Source organism: Stenella coeruleoalba (assembly GCF_951394435.1).
Source record: "Stenella coeruleoalba genome assembly, chromosome: X".
Lineage (NCBI taxonomy): Eukaryota > Metazoa > Chordata > Mammalia > Artiodactyla > Delphinidae > Stenella > Stenella coeruleoalba.
This window is the reverse complement of record NC_137152.1, coordinates 111066676-111094465: the sequence shown is the minus strand read 5'-3', so window position 1 is coordinate 111094465 and position 27790 is coordinate 111066676. Positions and strand designations below refer to the sequence as shown.

General features: G+C 43.9%; 2 protein-coding genes and 1 pseudogene across 3 annotated transcripts in view; 1 reads left to right on the top strand and 2 right to left on the bottom strand.

Annotated features, from left to right (window-relative positions):
• LOC307180894 (uncharacterized protein) overlaps nt 1–527 on the bottom strand; it is a 64460-nt gene extending 63933 nt beyond the window's left edge. Inside the window, exon 1 of the mRNA XM_079911454.1 lies at nt 485–527. The gene's annotated coding sequence lies outside the window, so the exon portion shown is untranslated. The remainder of the gene's footprint in view (nt 1–484) is intronic.
• Nucleotides 528–2143: 1616 nt separating this feature from the next.
• GPR101 (G protein-coupled receptor 101) lies at nt 2144–5469 on the top strand. The gene has a single exon (XM_079910729.1). It carries the CDS (start codon nt 2162–2164, stop codon nt 3671–3673), a length of 1512 nt encoding a protein of 503 aa, XP_079766855.1. The 5' UTR covers nt 2144–2161; the 3' UTR covers nt 3674–5469.
• A 7530-nt stretch (nt 5470–12999) lies between these two features.
• Nucleotides 13000–27790, bottom strand: part of LOC307180664 (transmembrane 9 superfamily member 2-like) — a 101539-nt pseudogene continuing 86748 nt past the window's right edge. Inside the window, exon 19 of the transcript in view lies at nt 13000–13067. The product of the transcript in view is annotated as a transmembrane 9 superfamily member 2-like (transcript). The remainder of the gene's footprint in view (nt 13068–27790) is intronic.

The window sequence follows — 27790 nt, the reverse complement described above, 5'->3', positions numbered from 1 at the left end:
GGCGCCCGGGACGCCCTGTCCGCCGCCACCCGACGGCGCCTGCGCTGCCCCGCACGGAGGCCCCCGGCGCAGCTCCTTCTCGCCTCCCCTCGGCCGGCCCCTCGCCCTCGCGTTTTCCCTCGCACTTTCCCTCGCGCCCACTCCCCCCCCATCTTCTCGATGTTTCCTCGTTCTTTCTCACATTTTCTGCTTCCCATCCTCTCTTTTCTTATCCTCTCTTTGATGATTTTTCTGTCTCCGTCTCTCCCAGTCTCTCATTCTCTTTCTGTCTCTCTGTCTCATTGGCTCATTCATTGACTCTAGGTCTCTTTTCTCTGGCATTTTCTCTGTTTCTCTGTGTGGTTGTCATTCTGTCTCTTATCTCTTTCTGTCTCTCTGTGTCTCTCGTTTTTTTCTCTCATTCTCTTTCTCTCTCTGCCTCTCAGTCTCTTGCGCTCTCTCTCCCCACAACCCCTGCCTCCTCCCCCGCTCTCCCCGAGCTCACCCGTCCCTACACCCGCCGCCGCCGATGCCGGGTGGGCTTGGGAATGCAGGGAGGATCCCGAATGGCGCGGGGGGGGGCGGTCGCAGTAGGCATCCTCCCTGCCTCCAGCCGCGGCTGCGCTGCTGAGAAACTGGGAGGTTTATCCGCCACAGCCCGCGGTGGCCAAGGTGGCAGCTGGTTTCCATGGTAAAATAAAGTCGACAGAGAGATAGAGATCAGAGACAGTGATCCAGCCAGAGAAAAACCGAGGTGAGGGATCGTCGGAGAAAAATGGAGAGAGACAGAGATGCACACACACTCAAACACGCAAGGGAAGTGTTTAGCGAGAGCCCCCGGGAGAGAGTGAGAGACAGAGAAACCGACTCCCTTTAAGTGCACGCGCTGGAGAGAGTCTGAGCAACGCAGAGACAGAGATAATCAGGAGAGACAAGGAGTAGATTTTCAGAGACCCACTTAGAGACACAGACCGCGATAAAGAGAGAACTTAACGCATGGGGAGACAGAAGCCGCAGGGGGGAGACAGGGAGAGACACAGAGGGGAGAGGATCTGAGAAAGACAGAGCAAGAGCAACCAGAGACGGGAGACACGGAGAGAGAGAATCCGAGGGAGACATGGTAACAGGAGAGTTGGAGAGACATGGAGACGGTCAGAGACACATTCAGCGAGTGATATTGAACAGGTGCACTGGGAACCCACAGAGATTGTCAGGGAAATAGACTGTGAGAGAGAAATGGAGAGACGAGACAGCAACAGGGGAAGACGCAGAAGCGCACGCACTAGCGAGCGACAGAGACAGTGAGAGGCAGGGATACAGAGACGAGAGCGCATCAGAAAGAGACGGAGGGAGAGACAGGGACAAGACTGGGAGAAAGACGACGAGAGACAGAGACACGCACACACAGCTAAAGAGAAAGTGCGCTGGCGAAAGAGACTCAGAGAGAAACTGAGACGGAGAAGCCGACCGAGAGTGGGAGGGCGAGACGGGATCAACAGAAAGGAAGGTGAGAGGAGAACGACAGACTGGCAGAGACAGACAGACAGTGCGCACGTGCTAGCGAGGAACTGAGAAATAGGGACAGGCCACAGAGTGAGAGACAGGGGTGAGAGAGTCAGAGAAAACCGGTAAGATACACACACACACACACACAACACAGGAGGTACAGGAAAAGTGCGCTAGTGAGAGACACTGGAGAGAAAGAGACAAATCGACACATGTAAACAGGCAGGGACGGAGCGCGCGCGCATGTGCTAGCAGGAGAGCTAGCGGAGAGATCTGCGGAGAGACCTCCAGAGAGACCCAAACTTCGAGACCCCCAGATAGTGTGGGAGACGCGCAGAGAACGCGCGCGCGCGCGCCAGCGGAACACAGGGGTGGGGGTTGGGGGGACTCGGAGACCCCCAGAGGGAGAGGCAGAGAGACCCAGAGTAAGAGAAGGATTCATAGAAACTGCCCGAACGCGGACTGGAGCCGCGCGAGGGCCCCGGGGACGGGGTCCTGCAGCGCCGCTGCCCGGCGCGGAAGCGCCCCTCTTCCTCCCCGGCAGGGGCACTAACCCAGCCCCGCGTGTTTGTTTCGTCCCCAGCCTAGGCGGTGAGTGTGGTCCGTGCGCCCCTTCGCCGCCCGCCGGTGCCCGCTCCGCGCCTGCACCTGCCTCCCGCCCGCCCCCGCCGCCGCCATGGCGTCCACCTGCACCAACAGCACGCGCGAAAACAACAGCAGCCACACGTGCGTGCCCCTCTCCAAAATGCCCATCAGCCTGGCGCACGGCATCATCCGCTCGAGCGTCCTGCTCATCTTCCTCACCGCCTCCTTCGTGGGCAACATAGTGCTGGCGCTCGTGCTGCAGCGCAAGCCGCAGCTGCTGCAGGTGACCAACCGCTTCATCTTTAACCTCCTCGTCACTGACCTGCTGCAGATTTCACTCGTGGCCCCCTGGGTGGTGGCCACCTCCGTGCCCTTTTTCTGGCCCCTCAACAGCCACTTCTGTACCGCCCTGGTTAGTCTCACTCACCTGTTCGCCTTTGCCAGTGTCAACACCATCGTCGTGGTGTCGGTGGATCGCTACCTGTCCATCATCCACCCTCTCTCCTACCCGGCCAAGATGACCCCACGCCGGGGTTACATGCTCCTCTACGGCACCTGGATCGTGGCCATCCTGCAGAGCACACCCCCACTCTATGGCTGGGGCCAGGCTGCCTTTGATGAGCGCAATGCCCTCTGCTCCATGATCTGGGGGGCCAGCCCCAGCTACACCATTCTCAGCGTCGTGTCCTTCGTCATCATCCCGCTGATCGTCATGATTGCCTGCTACTCTGTGGTGTTCGGTGCAGCCCGCCGGCAGCACGCTCTGCTCTACAACGTCAAGAGCCACAGCTTGGAGGTGCGAGCCAAGGACCACGTGGAGAATGAGGACGAAGAGGGAGACAAAAAGGTTGAGTTCCAGGGTGAGAGCGAGTTCCACTGCCAGGATGAAGGTGAGGTCAAGGCCAAGGAGGGCAGCGTGGAAGCCAAGGATGGCAGCAGGAAGGCCAAAGAAGGGAGCGTGGAGACCGGTGAGGGGAGCGTGGAGGCCAAGGGCAGTGAGGAGGTCAGAGAAAGCAGCTTGGTGGCCGGCGAAGGCAGCACCAAAATTCAGAGCAGCAAGAAGGCAGACAAGGGCCGCCTAGAGGTCACCCAGTGCAACATTGACCTGGGTGAAGATGACATGGAGTTTGGTGAGGATGACATCCATTTCAGCGAGGATGACATTGAGGCGGTGAACATCACAGAGAGTCTCCCAGTCAGTCATCGAAACAGCACCAGCGACCCCCCTCTGCCCAGGTGCTACCAGTGCAAAGCTGCTAAAGTGATCTTCCTCATCATCTTCTCCTACGTGCTGTCCCTGGGGCCCTACTGCTTTCTAGCGGTTCTGGCCGTGTGGGTGGATGTCCAAACCAAGGTACCCCAGTGGGTGATCACCATAATTATCTGGCTTTTCTTCCTGCAGTGCTGCATCCACCCCTACATCTATGGCTACATGCACAAGACGATCAAGAAGGAGATCCAGGATATGCTGAAGAAGTTCTTCTGCAAGGAGAAGCCCCCCAAAGAAGACAGCCACCCAGACCTGCCCGGAACCGAAGCCGGCACCGAGGGTGGAACTGAAGGCAAGATCATCCCTTCTCATGATTCTGCCACTTCGCCTTGAAGTTGGTTCTAAGGTAAACCTTGAACTGTCCACAGAACACACGAGCAGCTTTCTCTTAAATGGACCATCCACAATCGCATTAATGCCAACCCATACCATTCCAGGCAAAGGTTCTGCACACACCCTCTCGCAACAAGGCAGATCAATATATGGAAGAGGTAGGAACTGGGGTCTTCCCTTAAAAATGTGCCCCTGAGAGAATGGACTTGAGGATTCTGACTGAAACTTCCCCCCCCAAAAAAGTTATTAGGCTCTAAATTTCTTAAAGCAACAAGGGCTATCCATTTTGGACCCGTGCCTGGTCTTCTGTCTGTCTCCCCAGAGCTACCATGTGTCAACTTTTGCTCTGGGGGAAAAGGAAGATGATACTGGTGAACTTAAGGACTTCTGAGTTCATGGGCAAGGGCTACAGCCCATGTTCAAGGGAAAGAAAAGCAATGGAGCAAGTCATTCATGGAGCCCAGGAAGCATGACCTGACTGACTGATCAACATATGAGACAAATTCTAGACTGAAGGGCCCCCAGAATCTGGTGCAAAGGCTATTACGGAATCTAAGGGCACTGTGTAGTTAAAAACCAAGAAGGTTTCTAGATCCTCTAAAGGGATCCAGAAAAGTGGAAGAGGATAATAGGGCATGTTTGAAATGGAAAGCTAAGTCCAAGGGAGAAGATGGAGAATCACACACATCCGTGGGGTTAAACAGTTGACTTTTTTCTATAAAATCCTGGGTTTGTGCATGGGCTGAGACCAAAGTTGTCTCATGCAAGTGGAAAATTGTCATGTGACACTATTTTCTGTCTCCTATTTGAATAATAGTGGGACAGAAATCATGCCACCAGTTTCCAATTTTCCCTTTTGTGATCAAATTGAGATGCTCATAAGAATCCTCCAGATCTCCTCTGCCAGTCACTTGTGTGTTTGCTTTTTCAAATAGACCAAAAAGGCCTACTTGGAAACAGTATTTCCGGGGAAAGCAGTATTTCCAGGAAAAAAAAAAAAAGAAATTCAACTAGGCGTGGCCAGAGCCCTACAAAACTCACACTGCCAATCAAGAGTGATGTGCCCACTAGAAATCTCTTTTTTGTGTCCATGAGATCATAGACAAGACATATGATCTCCTCATGGGGTGAAAGTAAGGCAGGATAAACGTTTTCCTTCCTCCGGGCACACCCATGCATCTTTTCCACCTGTGGCTCTCTCTAAAGCCTTTAAGCTCTCCGCAGATGTGGGAGAGAAGTACAGTCAGAAATGACAGAATGGTTTCTCAATACCTGGCAAGTATCTGACCTATTCCAGACAATCGTAAATCAAAGCGTTCAGGTCAGACTTATCCTAATTATTGCTGTTGAAATATATCACTTTGGGAAAATCTTTACAATATCTAAATTATCCCTAGGGTCAATACAGAGGAAGAGTTTTCAAACCCCGAAATCACTTTGGGTGGGAATATACTTGTTTATTTCTGAGGGCACAGACCATATCGACATCACCAAATGACACGGAACCAAAAAATGGTCAAAACGGTATTTTTGATCCACCTGAAGATCAAATTAAAGCAACTCTATGGCCAGTCATGTGTTCGAGCAGAAATCCAATGTTAATATGGGTGGAGGGAGAGGAAGGAGTATTTGATTGAAAAAAATGGTTAATCCGGTGGTTGTATACAAAGATGGCCATATTCAGAGTTTAGTCTCATTCTTCTGGGATGACCATGTCTGTATTAGAACTCAAATTTCGTTCATTTAAAAGCCAAGCTCACTTATATTTTATCTCTTCCTCCTGACAGATTCCAACATGAGCATCTCAAGGGGGAGAGGTAAACAGCAGTGTATTGGGGCTGTGAATAAGGCTGCATGGGAATTTGGCATTGCCATGTTCAGAATTTAGGAAAGGAGCAGGGTAGACCCAAATAGCATTGAGCTGACCCATCAGTTCGCTATATCCACGAAAATCCTATTGATTTCAACCCCGTTAATTTGGAACTTGTGGTTCAGACAAGACATGGGGGCTGAAGGTTACCTTTGCAAATCATTTATTTTTCTACCAAAGCATATAAAGTGAATTAATAGTCATAAATTTATGATACCAGTTTATTGCCAAACTCTTGTATCGACCTGTCCTCAAAGGATATCTGGGTGAAGAAATGGCCCGTGTGACCAGTCCTTCTATGCGGGGAGGGGTATTGCCTTGAAGATCTTTCATGGTCAAAGGAGTTCGAGGTTGCTGTAGCGTGTCCTCTGAGTAGAAATGCTTACCTGGGTAGGAAACAGGATTTCAGACATAAGTGTCTCCAAATATTTTGTTGAAACTGAACTTCTTGTTTTATTTTTAAAGCTCAGCCCCTTCAAAGTGTATCAGAAAATTGTTTGCCAAAATCCCAAATCAAAGTGGAAGCAGAACCTGTCCGAGTGTGGTAAGTTCGTGTAATGGCACACACGACGTCCTCCAGGGCACCAAGGCTCACCCATTTCCTTTTGCAAGTTCCTCTTTGCCCTATTTTAGTCATCGTTCATTCTCATAGCAAATTGGCTTTTTCAAAGGTGAAAACCTTTCGAAAATAGGGAACTGGAAAAGAGGACCTTTGAATTCAGAGCATTCCGCTTTGCTGACATGTCCTTCTTAATGAACAATAGGGCCTCTAGTTAGCTTGGAGATAGCAACTGCCTCAAGTTTTATGCTGTTTTGAATACAACACTATCAACTTAATGAGGTTTTACTGCACATACTGTTTTGTCATTTGGAAATCTGAAAGCACACACGAAAGTCATCATTAGCCTCACAGATCCTCATGTGCAATAGCTTTCCCTAAATGTTTTTTTTTTTTTTCCCTAAATGTTTTTAAAGGAGGTATTCTTTTGCCAAGGCCACTTCATATGCGCAGTAAAAATCCCATTAAAGTCCAGGAGCCAGACGAACCAGACTTTGAAATGATGTGGTTTCCAATTTAATGATTTCCTTAGTTAAGAATAATAGAGCCTCCAGTTTGCCAGGGAGTCGCAGGTGCTTTGACTCACACACCAATTTCAGCGAGCTTGGGGAGGCAGTAATAAGGAGCAAGCCCCTGGCTTCTGTGACTGTGAGGGCCCATCTTCTTACGGCACCACAAATACCAGCTGCCCGGAAGTCCTCTACACTTCCGCCCCCACCCCCACCCCCCCGCCTACCTCCCGCCATCATGCCCACTGCCTTCACCTGCCTCACTCCCCCTGCCCCCGCTGTGCTGGCCCTTCAAGAACATCACATGCTTGAAGCTCTGTGTGCTCACTCACCCCTGTTCATCCCTGCCCACCCAGAGCTGACAGGTTCACAGGGACCCAGGGGCCCGTGGCAGCAGGGAAGGACCGAAGTGAGCAATAGGACTAAAGGTATTTTTCTGTCTCCTCCCCAACTCCAATCCAATTTAGAGATGAGGGGATACCTACTTCAAATTCAACAGGTAAGGAAAAGTGCCATTTTATAATAGGAGGAGGTAGGCACCTCATACCAAAAAACACACACTACAACACATCTTTGGGAGCACATTCAACCCTGTAGATACTGTCCAATTATTTCAGCGAAAAAAAGAAAAACACTAAAAAAAATGTACCTATAAAACTGTAAGGTGCCTGATATTGCCTTATTTTCTATGTAATTAACCAATTAAGCTAGGTAAAGTTACTTCAAAAGATTTTTTTCATACTACCTGAAGAGTAATATACAAGATTAAACTGGCTTTCTTTCTTAGACTTTGCCAAAATGCTCTTTAAAATGTCTGAAATACACCATTTGGAAGAGAAAAATTATGCCATCATCTGGTAATTTGAATGCTCCAAGATAAAACCCACAGAGGTTGTTGGGATAAAACAGAGAGTACCAATTTCAACTAGTGGACTGTATTTTTTTCTCATAACTGCCTTCCCCCATATTTTGAGGAAAAAAATCAAAAGAAGTGTTTTCCCCTCATAATGTCTTTTTTATTGTATTCCTCTTTAAGACAAACCCTCGGGCTGTCAGGAGAGGCTTCTCTAAGCAAAATGTCTTTTCCCCCTAGAGCAGACAAAAGATTAAAGGAACAGTTGGCCGTGAGCCAGTTACCAAGATGATAAGAGAAAATCTGGTCCGTCATGGCTTTTAACCCTCTCAGTCCTTATCTGTGTCTCTCTCTTTTTCTGTGGGCCAGACAGGTGCTCCTGGCCCCCTCAAAGCCCCTCCAAGCTTAGGCATGAGGAGACAGAAGCAGTGAACCACAAAGAACAGATCATAGCCTAAAAGTCAAAAAGAAGAGAGGCTCTTGTCATAAATTCTTTCCAGTTACTTACAATCTCTTCCTCTACGCCAAAGGCCCAGCTTGCTTACGGCAGTCTTCTGCTAAAAGCAGCAAGACTGGCTGAAGGAAGAACTAGGAGGCTAAAACCCATAGCTAAAGTTCACTGCCCTTTGGTAAGTAGAATAAGAATCCTCAAGGTAAATGAAGGTCACCAATGGGTGTCAAATGTTCCCATCACTGCCTCTCAAAGCTTGCATATCTCAAAGTATACACACCAAGGGGAAAACACAGTAACCTGTACACTCACAAGAGGTTTGCTATGGCCAAGGATTCGTTACTGGATCTCTCTTGTTCTAAAATACAGGCAAAAACAAGATTGGTTTTAGTTTGGTGCTTCAAAGTTGAGTGGATTCCCCCCTCCCTTCATCTGTGCTACAACTTTAATGTTAAAAATTTGGTATTTTTGTCTGTTTCAGTGGTGTATTCCTTTCTGTAGTAATTCTTCTAAATGTAAGCTATTACTGTATATAAAATATGTGTTCTTGGAGATAAGGTGCTAGATATTAGATTTATGTGTCCGTAGATAGTGTCACCCTCAAAATTGGGTAGTACGTACATGTAAAGTTAGTTAATAAAATGCATGCAGAATTCTATTTGTGACCCACACCTTGGTCAGTTTCTGAAGTAGAACATAGTATATTTGTGTGTAAAGTTTTCTTTTTAAAGTGTATACTGCAAGATGTATAAGAGGCTCCAAGGTGGGGTGGCAGGAAGTGGTGCCTTTCATTCCTTAAATCCCTGGTATAATATACGACAGGTGAGAACTTATTCTGGTACAGTTGGTCATTACTGTGACTTAATCGTCTTGGCCAAAGTCCTCGCTGGCAGTTCTCCACAACATGCTTGGCACTGGTACGCCTGTTTTCCATTCATTGTATAGAATGCAGAATCAAAAAAGACAATCCTTTCATCCTTAAAGAGCAAAGGCCCCAGGACAGGCTATTGGAGTCCTGTTAGCAGGATGGAAAGAATGATGTAGTCTCAAGATCCAACCAGTGCCTGACTGTGAACTGGCAGGGTTTGCATCGAGCAGATCTATATTGCCACCATCCCTGCCCTCCCAGAGCAGAACCAAAAACCAGAAAAAGGCTGCCCTGTTTAGTTTTCTTTTTTTCTTTGATCGGTTGCCTGAGAGATAAGAGAGCATAGATGGGTAAATTCATAAAGAAGTAGTGGGACTCCTCCAGGGGTCACAGCTAAGATGTTTGAGAATTACAATCGTATAGCAATGGCATTTGCATCAGACAAGAAAAGAGAACTATGAGATGAGTTTATTATATTTTAAGAATAAAAATATTAAAGCTGAAAGCTATATATATTGAATAATTTCTAAAACTGCCTTTAATACCAAATTTTATGTGCTGTTTTTGAGACTGAAAGCAGGAGGAAAATGCATTCAGTCAATAAACAGTTTTCTTTAGTATTTTAAATTTTGAATTTGAATTTTTCCTTTTCCTTATCAAAAAGTATTTGTAATTTAAAAGTGCCTTTTCAAAGGATTGCCAAACGACAATCCTGGGGCCAAGTTCCCACTGGCACAACTTACCTTCAGGTGCACAAAAGGGGTGGACTTAATCCTCCTCCCCCCAGCAAGAAGAGAAACCCCTTCACACCCCAGTCAAATTCACACATCATTACTGTTACACGGGTCAGTAGTCTCGGAGACTCTGCCCAAGGACAAGGTTTCATATATTGGTTGGCTTTAATTGGATCCTTTCTAAAATGGTTACAGTACATGTTCTTGCTGGACAGGAATAACGGACTCCTGCTTGGGGAATACAGAGAGATTGATGTTTGTGGTTTAACTAAATATTATTAAGTAATGTTTGTGTTTCTTAAATAGGTGCTGTTAATCTGTCCTTGGTATATTCTTCTTAAATATGCTGAATAAAGTCTAATTTTAATGCGTGTATCTGGTTATTATGCCAAGCTCCATGGAAAACACATAAGAGAGGGAGACACATAACTAGTTCTCTATCCCTTCTCTTTTGCTGGAACAGAGGAAACGGGGGAAACTAATTGTAGTACGCAGCAGAATGAAACAGACGGGCTCCAATGCTTCACATCGCACTATTCCAATACAAGGAATATGCAGTGGGAGGGGGGAGTCATCTTGAGGGGCTTGCTGGAAGAGGGGAATCTGCTGCGTCCTCTGTGAATAAAAAGGATTCCAAAGTGAGGGTGGTCAGGCTTGGAAAACAAACTTATGGTTACCAAAGGGGAAAGGTGGGAGGAGGGATAAATTAGGAGTTTGGGATTAATACACACTACTATGTATAAAATAGATAACTAATGGGAACCTACGGTAGAGCACAGGGGACTCTACTCAATATTCTGTAATAACCTATACGGGAAAAGAATCTGAAAAAGAATGGATACATGTATATGTATAACTGATTCACTTTGCTGTACTCCTGAAACTAACACAACATTGTTAATCAACTATGCTCTCATACAAAATAACATTTAAAAAAAACAACAAAGTGGGGATGGGTGGGCAGAGTGGAAAAATGGGGCCAGGCGGTTTGCGGGGCTCCCAAATGCCAGCCTTAGTCTCAAGGCCACGAGGTTTGGGGGGTTGGGCTGAACAGGCTTTGTTTTAGGAAGCAGTACTGCCCAGCACCTGGCTCACCCCCACCGGGCTCCTGGCCCTTCCGTCTTGCTACTCATGACCAGGACACCTCCCTCGGCACAATTCAGCCACACCAACACCGTTGTCACCCACCCCCCCCACACACACATACACCCTGAGTCCCGACTCACCAGGGTTTACACAACAAGAGGCAGGAGCATGTTCTCTCAAGCCCCAGTTTAAGAAACTGGCGCAGCCTCTAACACCAACCATGACATATGAAAACACCGGGCACAGATGAGATAAGCAAATATGCCTAAAGCTTAAGAGCCCACTAGTTTCTCTCAAGTCGATGTGCTTGACCTACTAGTAGCCCTTCTTCCCATAATCTCATCAGCAGTGGTACAAGGAGCTGCGCCCTCCTGCTTCCACGCTCGCTCGCAGGCTCAGGGAGCTATTCATCCCTGTTTCAATCAAAGGAAAGTGCTCTTCTCCAATTTTCACTCCAAAATCTAAATACTGACTTACGCGCTGTTATTTCGAGATGTTCAAAGATGGCTGCCGTGAGACCCGCCCGTGGTCGCCTTTAACCTTGGTTTATGAACAACGTCCAGGCGATGACCTTCTCGTGCTGCAGAAATACATTTACCATCTAGAAAACTACTACCACCAGTGCAAGCAAGTGAGCTCGTGAGCTCCGATCAAACTATCGGGCAGCAAACCTGGTGGGAGCAGAGTCCCCCGAAGCTGGAACACTGCTTAGTGCACAGTATTTAGAGAAGGGGCCAGGTTCCAAGGTATCTGTCGCCTCAGAGAAGTTCCTCCTCTCAGGCAGGGTTTAGGGCTCGGCCTTCGATTCCGAGACTGAATGCAAGAGGGTTGAGAGGGGGCTTCCCTGGTGGCACAGTGGTTGAGAATCCGCCTGCCGATGCAGGGGACACGGGTTCGAGCCCCGGTCCGGGAAGATCCCACATGCCGCGGAGCAACTAGGCCCGTGAGCCACAACTACTGAGCCTGCGCGTCTGGAGCCTGTGCTCCGCAACGGGAGAGGCCGCGACAGTGAGAGGCCCACGCACCGCGATGAAGAGTGGCCCCCGCTCGCCACAACTAGAGAAAGCCCTCGCACAGAAACGAAGACCCAACACAGCAAAAATAAATAAATAAATGAATAAACTCCTACCCCCAACATCTTCTTTTAAAGAACCAAGGGCTGATCCCTAGAGCAGATCAACATTTAAAAAAAAAAAACAGAGGGTTGAGAGGATCTGAAAATGCCACTGTCAAGAGACACCTTTGACTTTCTGTAGCCCCTCCCTCCCCCCCCACCCCTTCCAGTCTGCTCCAGGCCCCATCACAACCCTGCTCCTTCCAATGCAGAGGAAGGCCTACTACTGGTTACTGAACTAGTTTCTTCTTCCCTGAGGCAGCTAGTCAAGTCAGCTCTTACTCCGTCTCCCACTCTCTCAGAATGCAGCCCCCTGACCCTGTCCCTCCTCATTCCGGACTCCCCTTCAAGGGCAACACCACCTCTTTGCTCCCTGCACCCACCAACACGCATTCCTCAGCTTGAGGGCGGCTTTGAGAACGTTCATGACTTGAAGGGTATGTGTAGCTAGTTTTCAAACGTTTACCTCAATAAGACCAATATTTATCAATAAAATTTATCACAGAATAATGTATGATTTTCGTGACTACTCCCCCCAAACTGCAAGCTCAAAGAATGCTTGCAATACAAATTCCCATAATTTGGGAAGTTGTAACTCCAGATTATTGTTGAGTAGAAGCAAAGAAATCCAAGAAAATTGACTCCAAAGATTTTGTATCTACACACAACTAAGTCACACTTGCACATTCTCAGCCTCCAAAGGCAGCAAACAAAAAAAGACAACCAACAACCAGAAATGTGCCGATTTAATTGAGGAATAAGACAGCAGTATCTGGTATTGCATAAATTCTATATGCTAAACCAATGCATATTTTTAAGTGATCACCCAGATACAAAGGTGTAAATAGTTTGTACAATCAACTTAAATTGGAAAATTTCACATTTTACCTAAGAGTTATTTGACAGTAGTTCTGATGCTCTAAGCAGATAAAGAAGAAAAAAAGGAAAAAATTTTTCATCCAAAAATCCAGTCTACTCAACTTTAATTTTTTAAGGAAATGTGCTTCCTTTGTTCTAATTGCTTTAAATCAAACCCTTTTATGGTATTGTTTCAGGAAAATATTACTTAGAATGAACCTACCTTCCAACCTGTTTTTTTTTTGTCCATACAATCGTATTTTGTGTCATACAAACTGAGGCCGGACAATGAGGTTTTTAAATTGATAGATATTAAAAACATGCAATTGGAAGCATACATATATATCTCTATAGATGTTCATATAGCTACAGATATATATTCAAAAGCAAGGGTGATGTGCCTGGAAGCCTCTGGGGACATTCTTTAATCCACTTTCACCACACTGTAGATTTTAGTAATAAAACAGAAGCAGGAAAAAAATCCAAGTGTCCCTGAAACAAAATGAAAAATATCTTTGTTAACCAGACATTATAGAACATCAAATTAGCTTTCTCAAAAACGCAAAGCGGGGCTTCCCTGGTGGTGCAGTGGTTGCGAGTCCGTCTGCCGATGCAGGGGACACGGGTTCGTGCCGCGGAGCGGCTGGGCCTGTGAGCCATGGCCGCTGAGCCTGCGCGTCCGGAGCCTGTGCTCCGCAACGGGAGAGGCCACAACAGTGAGAGGCCCGCATACCGCAAAAAAAAAAACAAACAAAAAAAAAAAACGCAAAGCATGTCCATTTTGAGGTGGGGCACTCATTCTCTAAATGTCAAGACTCGGACTTTATCAAATAAAAATCACCAGGCTCTCTTGCTGAGCAAAGAGGATGAGCAGCGGGGCTGGAGGCAGTCACCTGGGAAAGGGTGAGAAGCCATTTGACTGAACACTGCAGGTCTCTAACCAAAGCAAAGTAATAAAAATGAGTAACTTAAGTTCTCTATTTCAAAAAGGATCAAAAGAGTGCAAGGCTACTTTCTTTTTTTTTTTCTTTTCTTTAAAAATAAATTTATTTACTAATTTTGGCCGCGTTGGGTCTTTGCTGCGCACAGGCTTCCTCTAGTTGCAGCGAGCGGGGGCTACTCTTCGTTGCGGTGCGCGGGCTTCTCATTGCGGTGGCTTCTCTTGTTGTGGAGCACGGGCTCTAGGCGCGCAGGATTCAGCACTTGTGGTTCACTGGCTTCAGCAGTTGTGGCTCGCAAGCTCTAGAGCACAGGCTCAGTAGTTGTGGCGCACGGGCTTAGTTGGTCCGCGGCATGTGTGATCTTCCCGGACCACGGATTGAACCCGTGTCTCCAGCATTGGCAGGCGGATTCTTAACCACTGCGCCACCAGGGAAGCCCCCAAGGCTACTTTCTAACACAATAAACTTTGAATAACTTGCTTCAATTTTAGAAAATGTAAATAACCATTATCTACGTAGCAAAAGCAGGAATAATCTATTTACTTACATACTCAGAGAATATATTAGTTTTCTAAATCAAAGTTTTGCATAATTAAGCTTGAGAAATGGCCCATCTCTGGGGACTTACCTTAAAGAAATGATCCCACAGAAGAAAAAAAATTACATGCAAAAGGTGTTCATAATACTGATTTATAACATTGAAAAGTCAAAATGCCCCCAAACAGATGACTACCTAAACGATGAACCAAGAAGAAATAAGATAGGCATCAAAAATGACAAATATAAAGACACATAAAGCAGCATGGGGCAATATTTATAATATGGTGTCAGGTGAAAAAAGCCAGACCTCAAAGAACTCCCAGGCATCACACCTATGAGAACACTGCATAAGCCTAAACCTGTCGACTACAGCAGAGCATGAACAAAAGAAGATACCTTTATATCTTAGGGTGACATGATTATGGACAAATTTTTCTTTAACATAGAATTCCATTGATGTTCATACTATAAAAATAAATCTTCAGATGACATTAAGGTCTAATGACTTAATTGAAGAAAACTCTAATAAGATTTCCAAATCCCATAGTCTAAATGGGGCACCCTAAGACAATTCAGTCATCCAAGAAAACATCTTAATAACAAGATCACAGAAAGCTTTAGGCAGGGTTTGTTACCTTTTTCTATGCCGATTGCTAAATTTATCAATAGAATAACTTTCCATCCTATATACCATCATGCCACTTCCCTCCCATCCTACAAAGCTCCTTGTCAGGAGTCAGTATGGTACAGTGATAAGACCACGGGCTCTGGAGGGACACAAATCTCCTCTGTTGGTTACTTGTTGATCTTGGGCAAGTGACAGTCTTGCCAAGCCTCAGTTTTCTCAGCTGAAAAATGGGGACAATAATACCTATTCCTACTTTTGGCTTCCTTTTTTGAATCCAACAACTTCAAAGGTTCAGGTGCATAGCTAACATATGTCTCTGAATCTAAAACACTCCTGATTTCAATTTGCTGCATATTATTCCCATAAATCATTAAAATGTCTATGAATTCTCAACTTTTTGATGCTCTATTTAAAGTACCAAACTGTCTCCTACCCGAAAAACAAAAATCCATCAGCCCTCACATTGTTCTGATAGTTGGCTGAGCTAAAGAATCTGGAGTTAGGCAGACACTTAGCTGTATGATGTAGAGCAAGATACCTATCTCCTCTGTGCCTCATAAATGAAAAGGAATCATATCCCTGCCCAGCTAACAGGCTTGACCTGACAAAAGAAGGGTAAAATACATTAGAGGCACCCGAGAAATGATAGCTGTCACTGATGTTCTGATCTGGGGCTTGAAAAATATGTTCACATGGGATTTATTTGACTAGTGTGGAAGTCCTCAACATCACCTGTAGCTTGGAATCACCGGGGGAGATTTAACAAATACTATTGCCTGGGTCAACCCCCCCCCCCAGCTATGCTGATTTAATTGATCTGGGATGCAGCCTGAGTGTCAAGAGTTTTTAAATCTCCCCAGGTCCTAACATGCAACCATGGTTCAGAACCTCTGGGCTAGCCTGTCTTCCTCCCTTAAGTATGAAGAGAGGTGTGGAAATTTCTCTCCTAAGGGCCACTGTACCACACAAGTTAAAAGCAACGTAAAGGATCTGGAGAAATTAAAATATTTTTTTCTACAGCTCAATTGCTTGTACTACAACTTGAGGGTAGAAAAAAGGAGATGGGACAAAATGGGAGAAAATTATCACTTTGGTGTCTTTGCCTACTTTTCCCTCAGGACAGAGAAAGTACTAAACCAATACTAGAAGTGTCCTCGTTTCTTTCTAAACCTCATAACCTTTTTTCATTAGGTGGGGTGATACATAACAAAAAGACAATCCAACCACATGATCTTGAATGAGGCAGTCCAAGACAAGCAGAGAAACCCATTTTCCCCCTGTCCTTTCTCTAATTGCAATTCTATAATGAAAAAAATTCACAGTCTGATCTAGAACTGGCATCCAATACACATTTCCTCCACGGCTTTCCCAAAGTAGTCATGTGCACTTGAAAAAGAAGAAACTAGCTAAATAAAACATTTTGAAAGTCTATCACATTCTATGCAATGTGATACAAACAAACCTTTAAAGAGCTTTCCACAGTCCCTTTGGGGACTAAATTCCAATATACATTAATTTGAGAACTGGCAGCTGTGAATAAGACACACGCAGAAAAGATTTTCCTAAAGCTGGAATTAAAGCCATTGCACAGAGGAATAAAGAGAAAGTGTGTTTGGAGGAAAGGGTCTTGGGGGCCTTGATTCTCCTCAGCCACATTTGATCCAGTATTCAGTAAGCACTTTCTCTGGGCCCAGCACTTGCCAGGTAATGTAAAGGATAGAAAAGGGGGCTCTGGTGGGGAACAATGTCAGTGGCCGCACAACATATCACTATTTATACAGAGGTCGCAGTCCGAGACTTGGAAAGGACCCCTAACCCCTTGTCTTTTTCGCTTCCACATCTTATCAGTCACCAAGACCTGCCAATTCGAACGTGGAATTTTTTTTGAAGTGAAAATATTTTATTTACATGCTTATTTAAATACTTCTTTTCCTCAACTAAATACTTACTGTGATAACAGAATACAATTGCTTTCCCCCTCTCAGTTGGTAACCTGTGAAATTTTTTGTTTTGGTGTTTACATACATAGGAAAACATCTTTATAACAAGTTTTAGAACTAAAGAGGAGACTGCGATTCAGTAACACTGCCACACCCATTAAAAGTGCCAGCGAATGGATGAAAATATTACCAGAATTCATATTACATATTAAATCACATTTTTTCACGTGCACGTTATTGTTAGGATTGGAAGAAAGTGGTGTTATTTACTGCAGAAACTCTTAATAGATACAATTTAATATAATGTATAAACATATGTTATACTCATTCTTGCATAATTGTATAATTTGTTATGAAAATAAAAATCAGAGATGGTAAATGTAGTTTTCACTGATTCCTTGATTGTTTGTGTTTACTTTCCGAGCTCGATGCTCTATCATTTATAAATTAATGTTTTCTGTGATCTTTTCTCTAAAAACTTTATTATCACCTCCAGAACATAATTGGCATTGATTTTTTTTTTATGGGAATCTTCTGAATCCATCCCCTCCATCCATCTGTCCATCTCCGTAGCCATTGGGTCTTAAGTCACAGTCTCTTCATCTCTCATCTAGAAAACTGTCTCCTAGCTTGTCTTCACTTCCAGTATCCCTCTCAAATCCATTCTCTGTCAGAGTGATTGTGATATTTCCAAAACACAAGTTTGATTGCCAGGCCCCTACTTACAAACCTTTAATAGCTTCCCATAGCAAAAGTACTTAAACCCCGGAGGGTATCAGAAATCTTTTAAGCTGCTAAAAATACAGATCAGCAAGAATTCTGATTCAGGGGCTTTGGGATAGGCCCTGGGCATGAGATTTATTGGTTTTAGGTAGTTTAAAATAATTTCCACAAGTGAATGTAAGGCACACCCAAGTCTGAAAATGACGACTATATATGATAAAAATTCCAACTCCTTAGTCTCAGCCCACAAGGCCCTCCAGGATCAGACCCTGGCCCGCCACTTTAGGCCTTCTTCCTGCCACTTGATGCCTTAAATTTTAAACTCCCCAACCCCAAATTACCTGAAGATCTCCGTGCTTTCACAAAACTCCAGGTTAACTCTATTAGGCTCCTTACCACGATGCATGGAAATGATCTGTTTAGAGGTCTTCTCTCTCCAGATGATAGCCTTGAGGCTAGGGTGAAGTCTTACTCAAGTTTGTACCCCCAGTGCATAGCATAGTGTTGGGCACATTGTAGGTGGACAACAAATGTCTCTTAAACTGAACTGTTTAAATTAACTGCTTAGCAATGTAAGCTCCATGAGGATAGGGATTTTGATCACTGCTAAAGCCCCAGCCTCTAGGGCAGTGCATGACACACAGTAGGTGTTCACTATATTCTTCTTGAATGAATGAATGAATGATGAATAAATGGCAGGAACTTGGAGAGGGCATCATAGAGAATGTGCTATAAAGCTGGATTCAGAGGCATTTGAGGATGGGAGACAGCTATTCCAGATAGAGGGGAAAGTACCCATAAAGGCCTGAAACAACTAAAACCCCGGCAGTTTTAAGGAACAGTGAGAACCATGGCAGAGGGGTTGGAACATTAAGGGTGAGTGATCAGAAAATTAAGGGAATATTAAAAAGAGCATATAGGAGAAAAGACCACGAAAGTAGGTGGGGGCCAGATAATGCATGATAAGTTAAGAACTTTGGATTTGATACCATAGGCAACTGGGAGCCAGCAAAGATTCATAAACCAGAGAGTGAGATGAACAAATTTGTTCATGACCAAGACAGTGGCAATGACGATGATGACAATAATAATGATAATAGCTGATATTTACTAAATATTTATTATATGCCTGGCTCCAAGTTAAGTGTTTCACCTGTGCGATCACTCTGAGATACGTGCTATTATTTTCTATAAAGAAATGGAGGCTCAGAGAAGTAAAGCGACTTGCCTTACAACACACAGCCAATAAGCAGTACAGCTGAGACTTAAAGTCAATTCTGCCTTGACTGTTCTAGGGTGGAGATAATCAATATGGGCTGAGATGACCAAGAACTGCTTTGTACAGAAAAATACCTCAAAGAATAAGCAGCAGTTGGACAGGAAATGCTTGAGGATGGGAGTAAGAAAGCAACTCAGGTATGAGATGCCAGAGAACATAAAATACACAAAACAAGAATGCAGCTTTTGCTTACCTCTGGGGAAAAGGAATACTTCCCTTCCTTTGAAATTTTTTAGTATGATGCTCAAAACTAGAAGAATACTGGCTACCACAGGGCCCAGGTTTAGAATAGGTCTGTAACTACTTGTACTGGGAAAAATGATAAGACCCTGAGGTTTTCAATATCCTTGAGAATAGAGAACACTCTGTCCTGTTAATTCCTATAGCACCTGGCACTTTGGTCCATAAATATAAGCTGAAATCAAAATCAGCTGGAATTAAAGAAGTAATGGAATTATCCCAGAGATTACACTGGCCTTGACTCCCTCTATCCTAGAATAATGCGGAAAAATTGGAAGGATGTGCCTCTATTTTTTTTAAAGAAGGGCTGGAAGGGTTGAAGGGGCATGGAAAAGACTTGAGATAGTCTCTTTTCATCATCTATTCCTGAGGGCAATACTTCATTGCTTTACATGCACCTGTCTTCATTCTCCCAATTACAGGAAGTCCACCTGATCAAACAGAGGCCCACAGAGCAGATTCCGCAGGCATCCTTTGGTGGCTGGTTTAGCCCCACCTCAAAGAAAGTACCTCTTTCTTAAGGAGGACATAGAGAGTTGTGTTTAAGAGAATGAACTTTAGAGTCAGACCAACCTGGGTTTGAATGAATCACAGCTCCCACACTTACTAGCTGAGTGACCTTGAACAAGTCACTTAATCTCTCTGAGCCTCAGTTTCCTCATACATGCAATGGGAATAACATGACCTACACCTCATAATAATCAGACAATTAGGTGAAAATTAAGTGAGATAAATGTATGTTTCCATATTCCCTATTAGCACATTGCCAAGCCCATAAAAGAAGTAGTTTAGTAAATATTTGTTGGTTGGTTAACAATTAGCACTAATACATCTTTATCCCTTGTTGATCTTTTGGCCTTTAGAATTGAAATTTTTAATAAGACAGAGACAACTTGGTATATAATAAAGCACAAAAGACCCACTACAGCTAACATTTGTGTGTTAAGATAATTGGACTTTTCCTTCAATACAGTGTATTTCATCTTGCACTGTGTGAGAACATTCTTCACTTTAGTGATACAATATTATACGGTAGACACTCTCAAAATACATTGAACTTCACTCGCTTCTTTTAGTGAATAAAAATATATTCAAAGCATAGACAGTGAGAAAGCCAACAGAAAAGCACTCTGCACCCGGCTGATACTTCTTCTGGGTCCTAGAAACTCTTTGCATCACACTGGCTTCAATTACTGCACAGTGATTGGTGGCTCAGAGTCTCAGACTCTAAACATGTTCTCTTGAGATGAACAAAACTATATTTTGAAAATAGCATTAACTCCCAAGTAAAAGTGAGGTCCAAAAACAGTTCACTCTAGACCAGATTTCTTAACAGCAGTACTATTAACATTTTGGGCCAGATAATTCTTTGTTGTTCAGGGCTGGTCTGTGCATCATAAGATGTTTAACAGCATCCCTAGCCTCTACCCACTAGATGTCATTAGCATCCTCCCAGTCATGACAATCAAAAATGTCTCCAGGGCTTCCCTGGTGGCGCAGTGGTTGAGAGTCCGCCTGCCGATGCAGGGGACATGGGTTCGTGCCCTGGTCTGGGAGGATCCCACGTGCCACGGAGCGGCTGGGCCCGTGAGCCATGGCCGCTGAGCCTGTGCGTCCGGAGCCTGTGCTCCGCAACGGGAGAGGCCACAACAGTGATAGGCCCACATACCGCAAAAAATGAAAGAAAAAAAAGTCTCCAGATATTGCTAAATGTCCTATACGGGACAAATTTGTCCCTGGTTAAGAACCACTGCTCAGGAATAAAAGACTGTGGCTGAATGCAAACATTTATATAAAATATTTAATTTACTACCCAATGGCAATGCAGCCAGGATTTATAAACTCCATTATCATAATAGAACATAGCATTTAAACACAAGGAGAAGGAATCTTAAGTGTTAGATTATTGTGATCTTATGTCTGTTACATCAAACTAGAGATACATTATTTCGATTAATTTTCTTAAGACTTTAATGCATTTGTTGATATCGAAAACAAAACTTGATGCAAATAAAAAATCACTAACTATCCTCCAATCAAGATCAAGTATCCATACGTGTGCCAACCACGAACATCCATTAGAGATCTGAGTAAAGTGATCAAATTAGAAGAGATCACAGCCTACTTGGTCATGCACAAACTTAGTTTCTTTAATAGCCAGTTTCTTAACAGCTGGTTAAACTAGTTATACTAAAACCAGTTAGGATTTTGGGCAAGTCACCGAACTTTAACTGAGATTTATCTTTGTCTCTACAATACAAGGTTTCCATCCTGGTACCCTCTGGTGGCATTATTGGCATATTGTGGCTTATCCTTCTTCTTCCTGTTCTTTGAATCCTATTTCAAAATGTTATTTACACATCTGTTAGTGTGCTATGAACTGAAAATTGGGTAGAGGAACACCAGCCACAATGTACATCACTTCCTTTGCCTCAAAAAATGAGAGGAAGAAAACAATGGGGTGTCATTTTAGACATACTGAGTTAACAAAAAAGAAAACCACTTTTTCAGGGTTTTTTGGTTATTGTTTCTTTAAAAATAATATTCAATGCCAGCCAAGGCTGTAGAGAAACCGATACAATACTGCTGATGGCAAAAAAACATAAGGAGCCATAAAGATATTTACGCTTTTTGACCCTGTCATCCCATTACACAGACTATCCTAAGGAAATAATCCAAAATGGCGGGGATTCAACAGTGAGGAAACAGTTAAGTAATCTGCTCAATAGATTAAACAGCCATAAAAATGGCAAATATAAAGGATATGTAGAAACATACTCAATATTGAAAAGTGACAGCTATGAAGTCTTCTACTTCCATTGTGATGCCATGGATGAATTCAAATACCAAAGAGAAATGTGGTGACCACAAGGAACGGCTTGGGATGAATGCGTGATTATCCTAAATGAGTGTGAAACTCTTCAGCATTTTTTACATGAGTGGATATTGCTAATTTTAAAGTTCTCATTTAAAAAAAATCACTCTCAGAAAGATTCGTCTACAGCAAGAAAGAGTAATCAGCAATTAAGAACTATACTTTTGTGTACATCTATATTCTTTATTTTTTTCATCTATATTCTTAAGACTAATTATTTAATTAAGGATGTCTTCCTCAAAAGTGAAACACCATGAACAGAGGCAATAAGCCTTGCTTCCTGCTGTGAACCTCAAAATGTAACGATGAAATGTAAAGAGATGCCATTTAAGAGTCTTATGCAGAGAGGGCTTCTTAAACAACAGTTCTAGAAAACTGATGTCAAAAGCACACTTCATGATTTTACTAATTTTTTTCCTGATATGAACAATAACCAGGATTTACTTTGGAGGTTTCTCCTACCCATGATTTAATTTAAAAATAGATATGGAGATCTTTTTTTCTCTCTCTCTCCCTCCATATGAAAAATAATTTGCTCTGATTCATGATGATGACATAGGAAGATCCTGAACTCACTTCCTCTCATAGACACACTAAATCTACAGCAATATATGGAACAAATTCCACTGAAAAAACCTGTCAGAGAGACCTCTTCACATGGGGCAAATGAGAGGGAAACCACATCGAAGAGGATAGGAAAGGCTGAGACACAATCTCACCATAAACCCCAAACCCGGCATGGTGACGCACATTCGGAAGGGAACTCAAGACCTGGAGCTTCTTTCTGAGGAGCAAAGCGTTCATACCCTATATGGAGCGCTCCACCCTTTAAGATTGGCACCTGTAAATAAACCCCCCAAACATTTGGTTTTGAAAAACAACAGGGCTCGCACCCATGAGACCCAAGGGGCTGATACAAACTGAGGTTTGGCTCTTAAGGGCCCACACACAGTCTCCAAAATATACAAACAGCTCATGCAGCTAAATATCAAAAAAAACAACCCAGTCAAAAAATGGGCAGAAGATCTAAATAGACATTTCTCCAAAGAAGACATACAGATGGTTAAAAAGCACATGAAAAGATGCTCAACATCACTAATTATCAGAGAAATGCAAATCAAAACTACAAAGAAGAATCACATCACACCAGTCAGAATGACGATCATCAAAAAGTTTAGGGCTTCCCTGGTGGCGCAGTGGTTGAGAGTTCGCCTGCCGATGCGGGGGACGTGGGTTCATGCCCCGGTCCAGGAGGGTCCCACATGCTGCGGAGAGGCTGGGCCCGTGAGCCATGGCCACTGAGCCTGCACGTCTGGAGCCTGTGCTCCACGGCGGGGGAGGCCACAGCAGTGAGAGGCCCGCGTACCGCAAAAAAAAAAGTTTACAAACAAGAAATGCTGGAGAGGGTGTGGAGAAAAGGGAACCCACTTATGCTGCTCGTGGGAATGTAAACTGGTGCAACCACTATGGAGAACAATATGGAGGTTCCTTAAAAAACTAAAAATAGAGCTACCGTATGATCCAGCAATCCCACTCCTGGGCATATATCCAGAGAAAACCATAATTTGAAAAGATACATATACCCCAATGTTCACTGCAGCACTATTTACGATAGTCAGGACATGGAAACAACCCAAGTGCCCATCAACAGATGAATGGATAAAGAAGATGTGGCACATATATACAATGGAATATTACTCAGCCATAAAAAAGAATGAAATAATACCATTTGCAGCAACATGGAGGGACCTAGAGATTGTCATACTGAGGGAAGTAAGTCAGACACAGAAAGACAAATATGTGATATTGCTTATATGTGAAATCTAAAAAAAAAGTGTACAAATAAACTTATCTACAAAACAGAAATGGAGTCACAGATGCAGAAAATAAACTTATGGTTACCAGGGGTAAGGGTGGGGAGGGATAAATTGGAAGATTGGGATTGACATATATACACTACTATATAAAATAGGTAACTAATAAGGACCTATTTTTTAGCACAGGGAACTCTACTCAATACTCTGTAATGGCCTATATGGGGAATAGAATCTAAAAAAAAAAACAGGATATATGTATATGTATAACTGATTCACTTTACTGTACAGCAGAAACTAACACAACATTGTATATCAACTATACTCCACTAAAAAAATTTTTTTTAAAAAAGGGCCCACACGCAGACTCACCGGCTCCAGGGCACAGAACAGAAGCAGCCTTTTGAAAGGCACCCAGACTTGACGTGAAAGACTCCTTTGCTAATTTTAAAGCATTGGTCTGAAGGGATGGGGCCTGCTGGGATATTCTCAGGGACAGAGGCTGGTGGGTACCATCTTCTGCTCTCCCTATGCCTACGTAAGCTAGCTGGTACCATCTTTTCTTCTTTTATTTTTTCCTTTCTTTGCAGCAGGTGTCATCTTTATGCTTCAGCCAGTGGGCACCATCTTCCTCCAAATCCCTCTGCCTTGCGAAAGCCAGCAGGTGCCATCTCCCTCACCTCTTATTTTATTTCCCATTCTCCTTTCTCTTCTTGGTTTCTTTTTCTTTTACTTTCATTTTTTTCCCTTTTTTTTTCTGTGCGCGCCATCTGTGCATTTCCCCTTTGCCTTGCTCCAGTCAGTGGGTGCCCTCTGCGTGCTCTCCCCGGCCATACTCCAGAGTGCTGTATCTCCCAGAGCGGAGCTTCTACACACATCCGGCACCCCAGTTTTTACATATGGTGCCCTGATTTTTGCAGCTGCTGCCAGAGGACACCTCTGCATTGCCCGGCTCTGGCGGGCAGTGGGGCTTATGCTCACACGTCCAACAGGACTGTAACCAATGGAGAAAGAGTTCTTAAACAGCTACCACTCCCCGGGCCCAGCAAGAGGCAACAGACCCAGGGGCTCCTATTACCTTATCATCACAGCTTCAGCCTGAGGGGCTGGCTTCTAATTAAGCCCACATCTTAGGGCTGACTGTAAACCTTCCCTGAGACTTTGGAGGATGGGAACTCTTATATGAGTCTGGTGCCCCGGTTTTTACATTTAGTGCCCTGGTTTTTGCAGCTGCCTCCCAGGGATACCCCTTGATCGCCTGCCTCTGGTGGCCAGGAGGGCTGGTGTTCCTCGGTCCCATGGGACAGCAACAACTGGAAAGACAGTCCTTGGCAACTACCACCCCCAGGGCACTGCACAGACAGCAGACTGAAAGATCTCCACAGGCTTTTTGTGAAGGAGGCCTACTTGCTACTCCTAAATCTTCGGCCTTAGGGACAGGCGTTAGGTTTGGCACACACCTGGAAGCTATGGAGCTGCTCTCAGGGAATGTACGCTGAGGAACATCACCTTTGCACTCTCCCTCTACCTTGCTACAGCTCACCAGTGCCTCCCAGAAAGGAGCTTATACACTCATCTGGAGCCCTGATTTTTGAGACTGCTGCCCGGCAGACATTTCCAGATCACCTGGTTCAGGGAGCCAGCGGGGTTTACACTTGCAGTTCCACAGAAGATATACGTCTATTTTTTTTTTTTTTTTTTTTTTTTTTGCGGTACACGGGCCTCTCACTCTTGTGGCCCCTCCCGTTGTGGAGCACAGGCTCCGGACACGCAGACTCCGGAAGCGCAGGCTCAGCGGCCATGGCTCACGGGCGCAGCCGCTTCGCGGCACGTGGTATCTTCCCGGACCGGGGCACGAACCCGTGTCCCCAGCATCGGCAGGCGGACGGACTCTCAACCACTGCGCCACCAGGGAAGCCCTATGTCTATTCTTTAAAAGCTGCTGCCTGAGGGTCTGGCTTTCAATCAGTCTGAATCTCGGTGCTGACTGAGATCCTCCCCTTTGAGACACCGAAAGGTTTTGGCACACCCTCAACTACTGGGAGCTACTAAAAATGAAATAGGCTGATGGACCTAGAGACTGTCATACAGAGTGAAGTAAGTCAGAAAGAGAAAAACAAATATCGTATATTAACGCATATATGTGCAATCTGAAAATACTGGTAGAGACCAGCAGTTCCCAACCTTTTTGGCACCAGGGACCGGTTTCGTGAAAGACAATTTTTCCACAGACCATGGTGGGGGGGACTGGGATACAGTGGTTCAGGAGGTGATGCGAGCGACGGGGAGCAGCAGAAGCTTTGCTCACTCACCCACCGCTCACCTCCTGCTGTGCAGCCTGGTTTCTAACAGGCCGCAGACCCCTGGTATAGACGATCTTATTTACAAAGCAGAAATAAAAGACACAGACTTAGAGAACAAACGTATGGATGTGGTGGGGGGGATGAACTGGGAGATTGGGATTGACATATATACACTATTCATACTATGTATAAAGTAGATAACTAATGAGAAACTACTGTATAGCACAGGGAACTCTACTCAGTGCTCTGTGGTGACCTAAATGAGAAGGAAATCCAAAAAAGAGGGGATACATGTATACGTATAGCTGATTCACTTTGCTGTACAGTATAAACTAACACAGTATTGTAAAGCAACTATACTCCAATAAAAATAAATAAATAAAATAGGCCACTTGGATAATCACAAAGGTTTGATAGACAATCAAGAGCTAGGGCAGATTTCAACAGTGAGCTTCATCTCCTACACAAGGCCAACCCTTCAAGGCTGGGAGAGGTGGCTATTTCATCTAACGCACAGGAACCAACATAGTCAAGCAAAACAAAGAAACAGAGGAATATGTTCCAAACAAAAGAATAAGAGAAAACCTCAGGAAAAAAAAAACATAAGGAAACAAAGTTAAGTAATTTACCTGATAAAGAATTCAAAGTAATGGTCATAAAGATGCTTACAGAACTCGGGAGAAAAATGGATGAATACAGTGAGAATTCCAACAAAGATGTATCAATAGAAAATATAAGAAAGTTTCAAACATAAACCACAGAGCTGAAAAATACAATAACTCAACTGAAAAATACACTATAGGGGTTCAATAGCAGACTAGATGAAACAGAAAAAAGGATCAGTAAACTCAAAGATAGGGCAGAGGAACTCACCTAATCAGAGCAAAAAAGAAAAAGAATGAAAAAAGTGAAGATAGCTTAAGGGACTTATGGGACACCATCAAGTGGACTAACATTTGCATTATAGGAGTTCCAAAAGGAGAAGAGAGAGAGAAAGGGGCAGAAAAATTATTTGAAGAAATAATGGCTGGAAACTTCCCTAACCTGGGGAAAGAAACAGATGTCCAGATCCAGGAAGCCCAGAGTTGCAAATAAAATGAACCCAAAGAGACCCACTGAGACACATTACAATTAAAATGTCAAAAGTTAAAGACAAGGGGAGAATCTTAAAAGCAGCAGAGAAAAACAACTTGTTATGAACCCCCATAATACTATCTGTAGATTTTTCAGCAGAAACTTTGCAGGCCAGAAGGGAGTGACAATATATTCAAAATGATGAAAGAAAAAAAATCCAACCAAGAATACTTTACTTGGCAAAGTTATCATTCAGAATTGAATGAGAGATAAAATGTTTTCCGGGGTGGGGGTGGATAAACTGGGAGAATAGGATTGACATATATACAGTACTATATAAAATAGATAACTAATGGGGACCTACTGTATAGCACAGGGAACTCTGCTCAGTACTCTGTAACGGCCTATATGGGAAAAGAATCTAAAAAAGAGTGGATATATGTATATGTATAACCGATTCACTTTGCTATACAGCAGAAACTAACACAACATTGTAACTCAATTATCATCCAATAAAAATTAATTCAAAAACAAAAGGTTTCCAGACAATCAAAAGCTAAAGTAGTTCATCACCACTAAACTGGCCTTACAAGAAATGTTAAAGGGACTCCTTTATGCTGAAAAGAAAGGGCACAAATTAGTAACAAGACAACTTATGAAAGTATAAATCTCACTGGTAAAGGTAAATATATATTAGTAAAGGTAGTGGATTCATCACTTATAAAGCTTGTAGGAAGGTGAAGGGGCAGGAAGATTTTTTAATTATTAAAAAAATTTAAAAACCTAATATAAAGGTTAAAGACAAAAGTAGTAAAAATAAGTTAGGTGATACACATAATAAAAAAATGTAAAATGTGA

Coding starts and splice junctions, on each gene's coding strand:
- GPR101 (XM_079910729.1), top strand. CDS start 2,162: ATGGCGTCCACCTGCACCAACAGCACGCGCGAAAACAACAGCAGCCAC.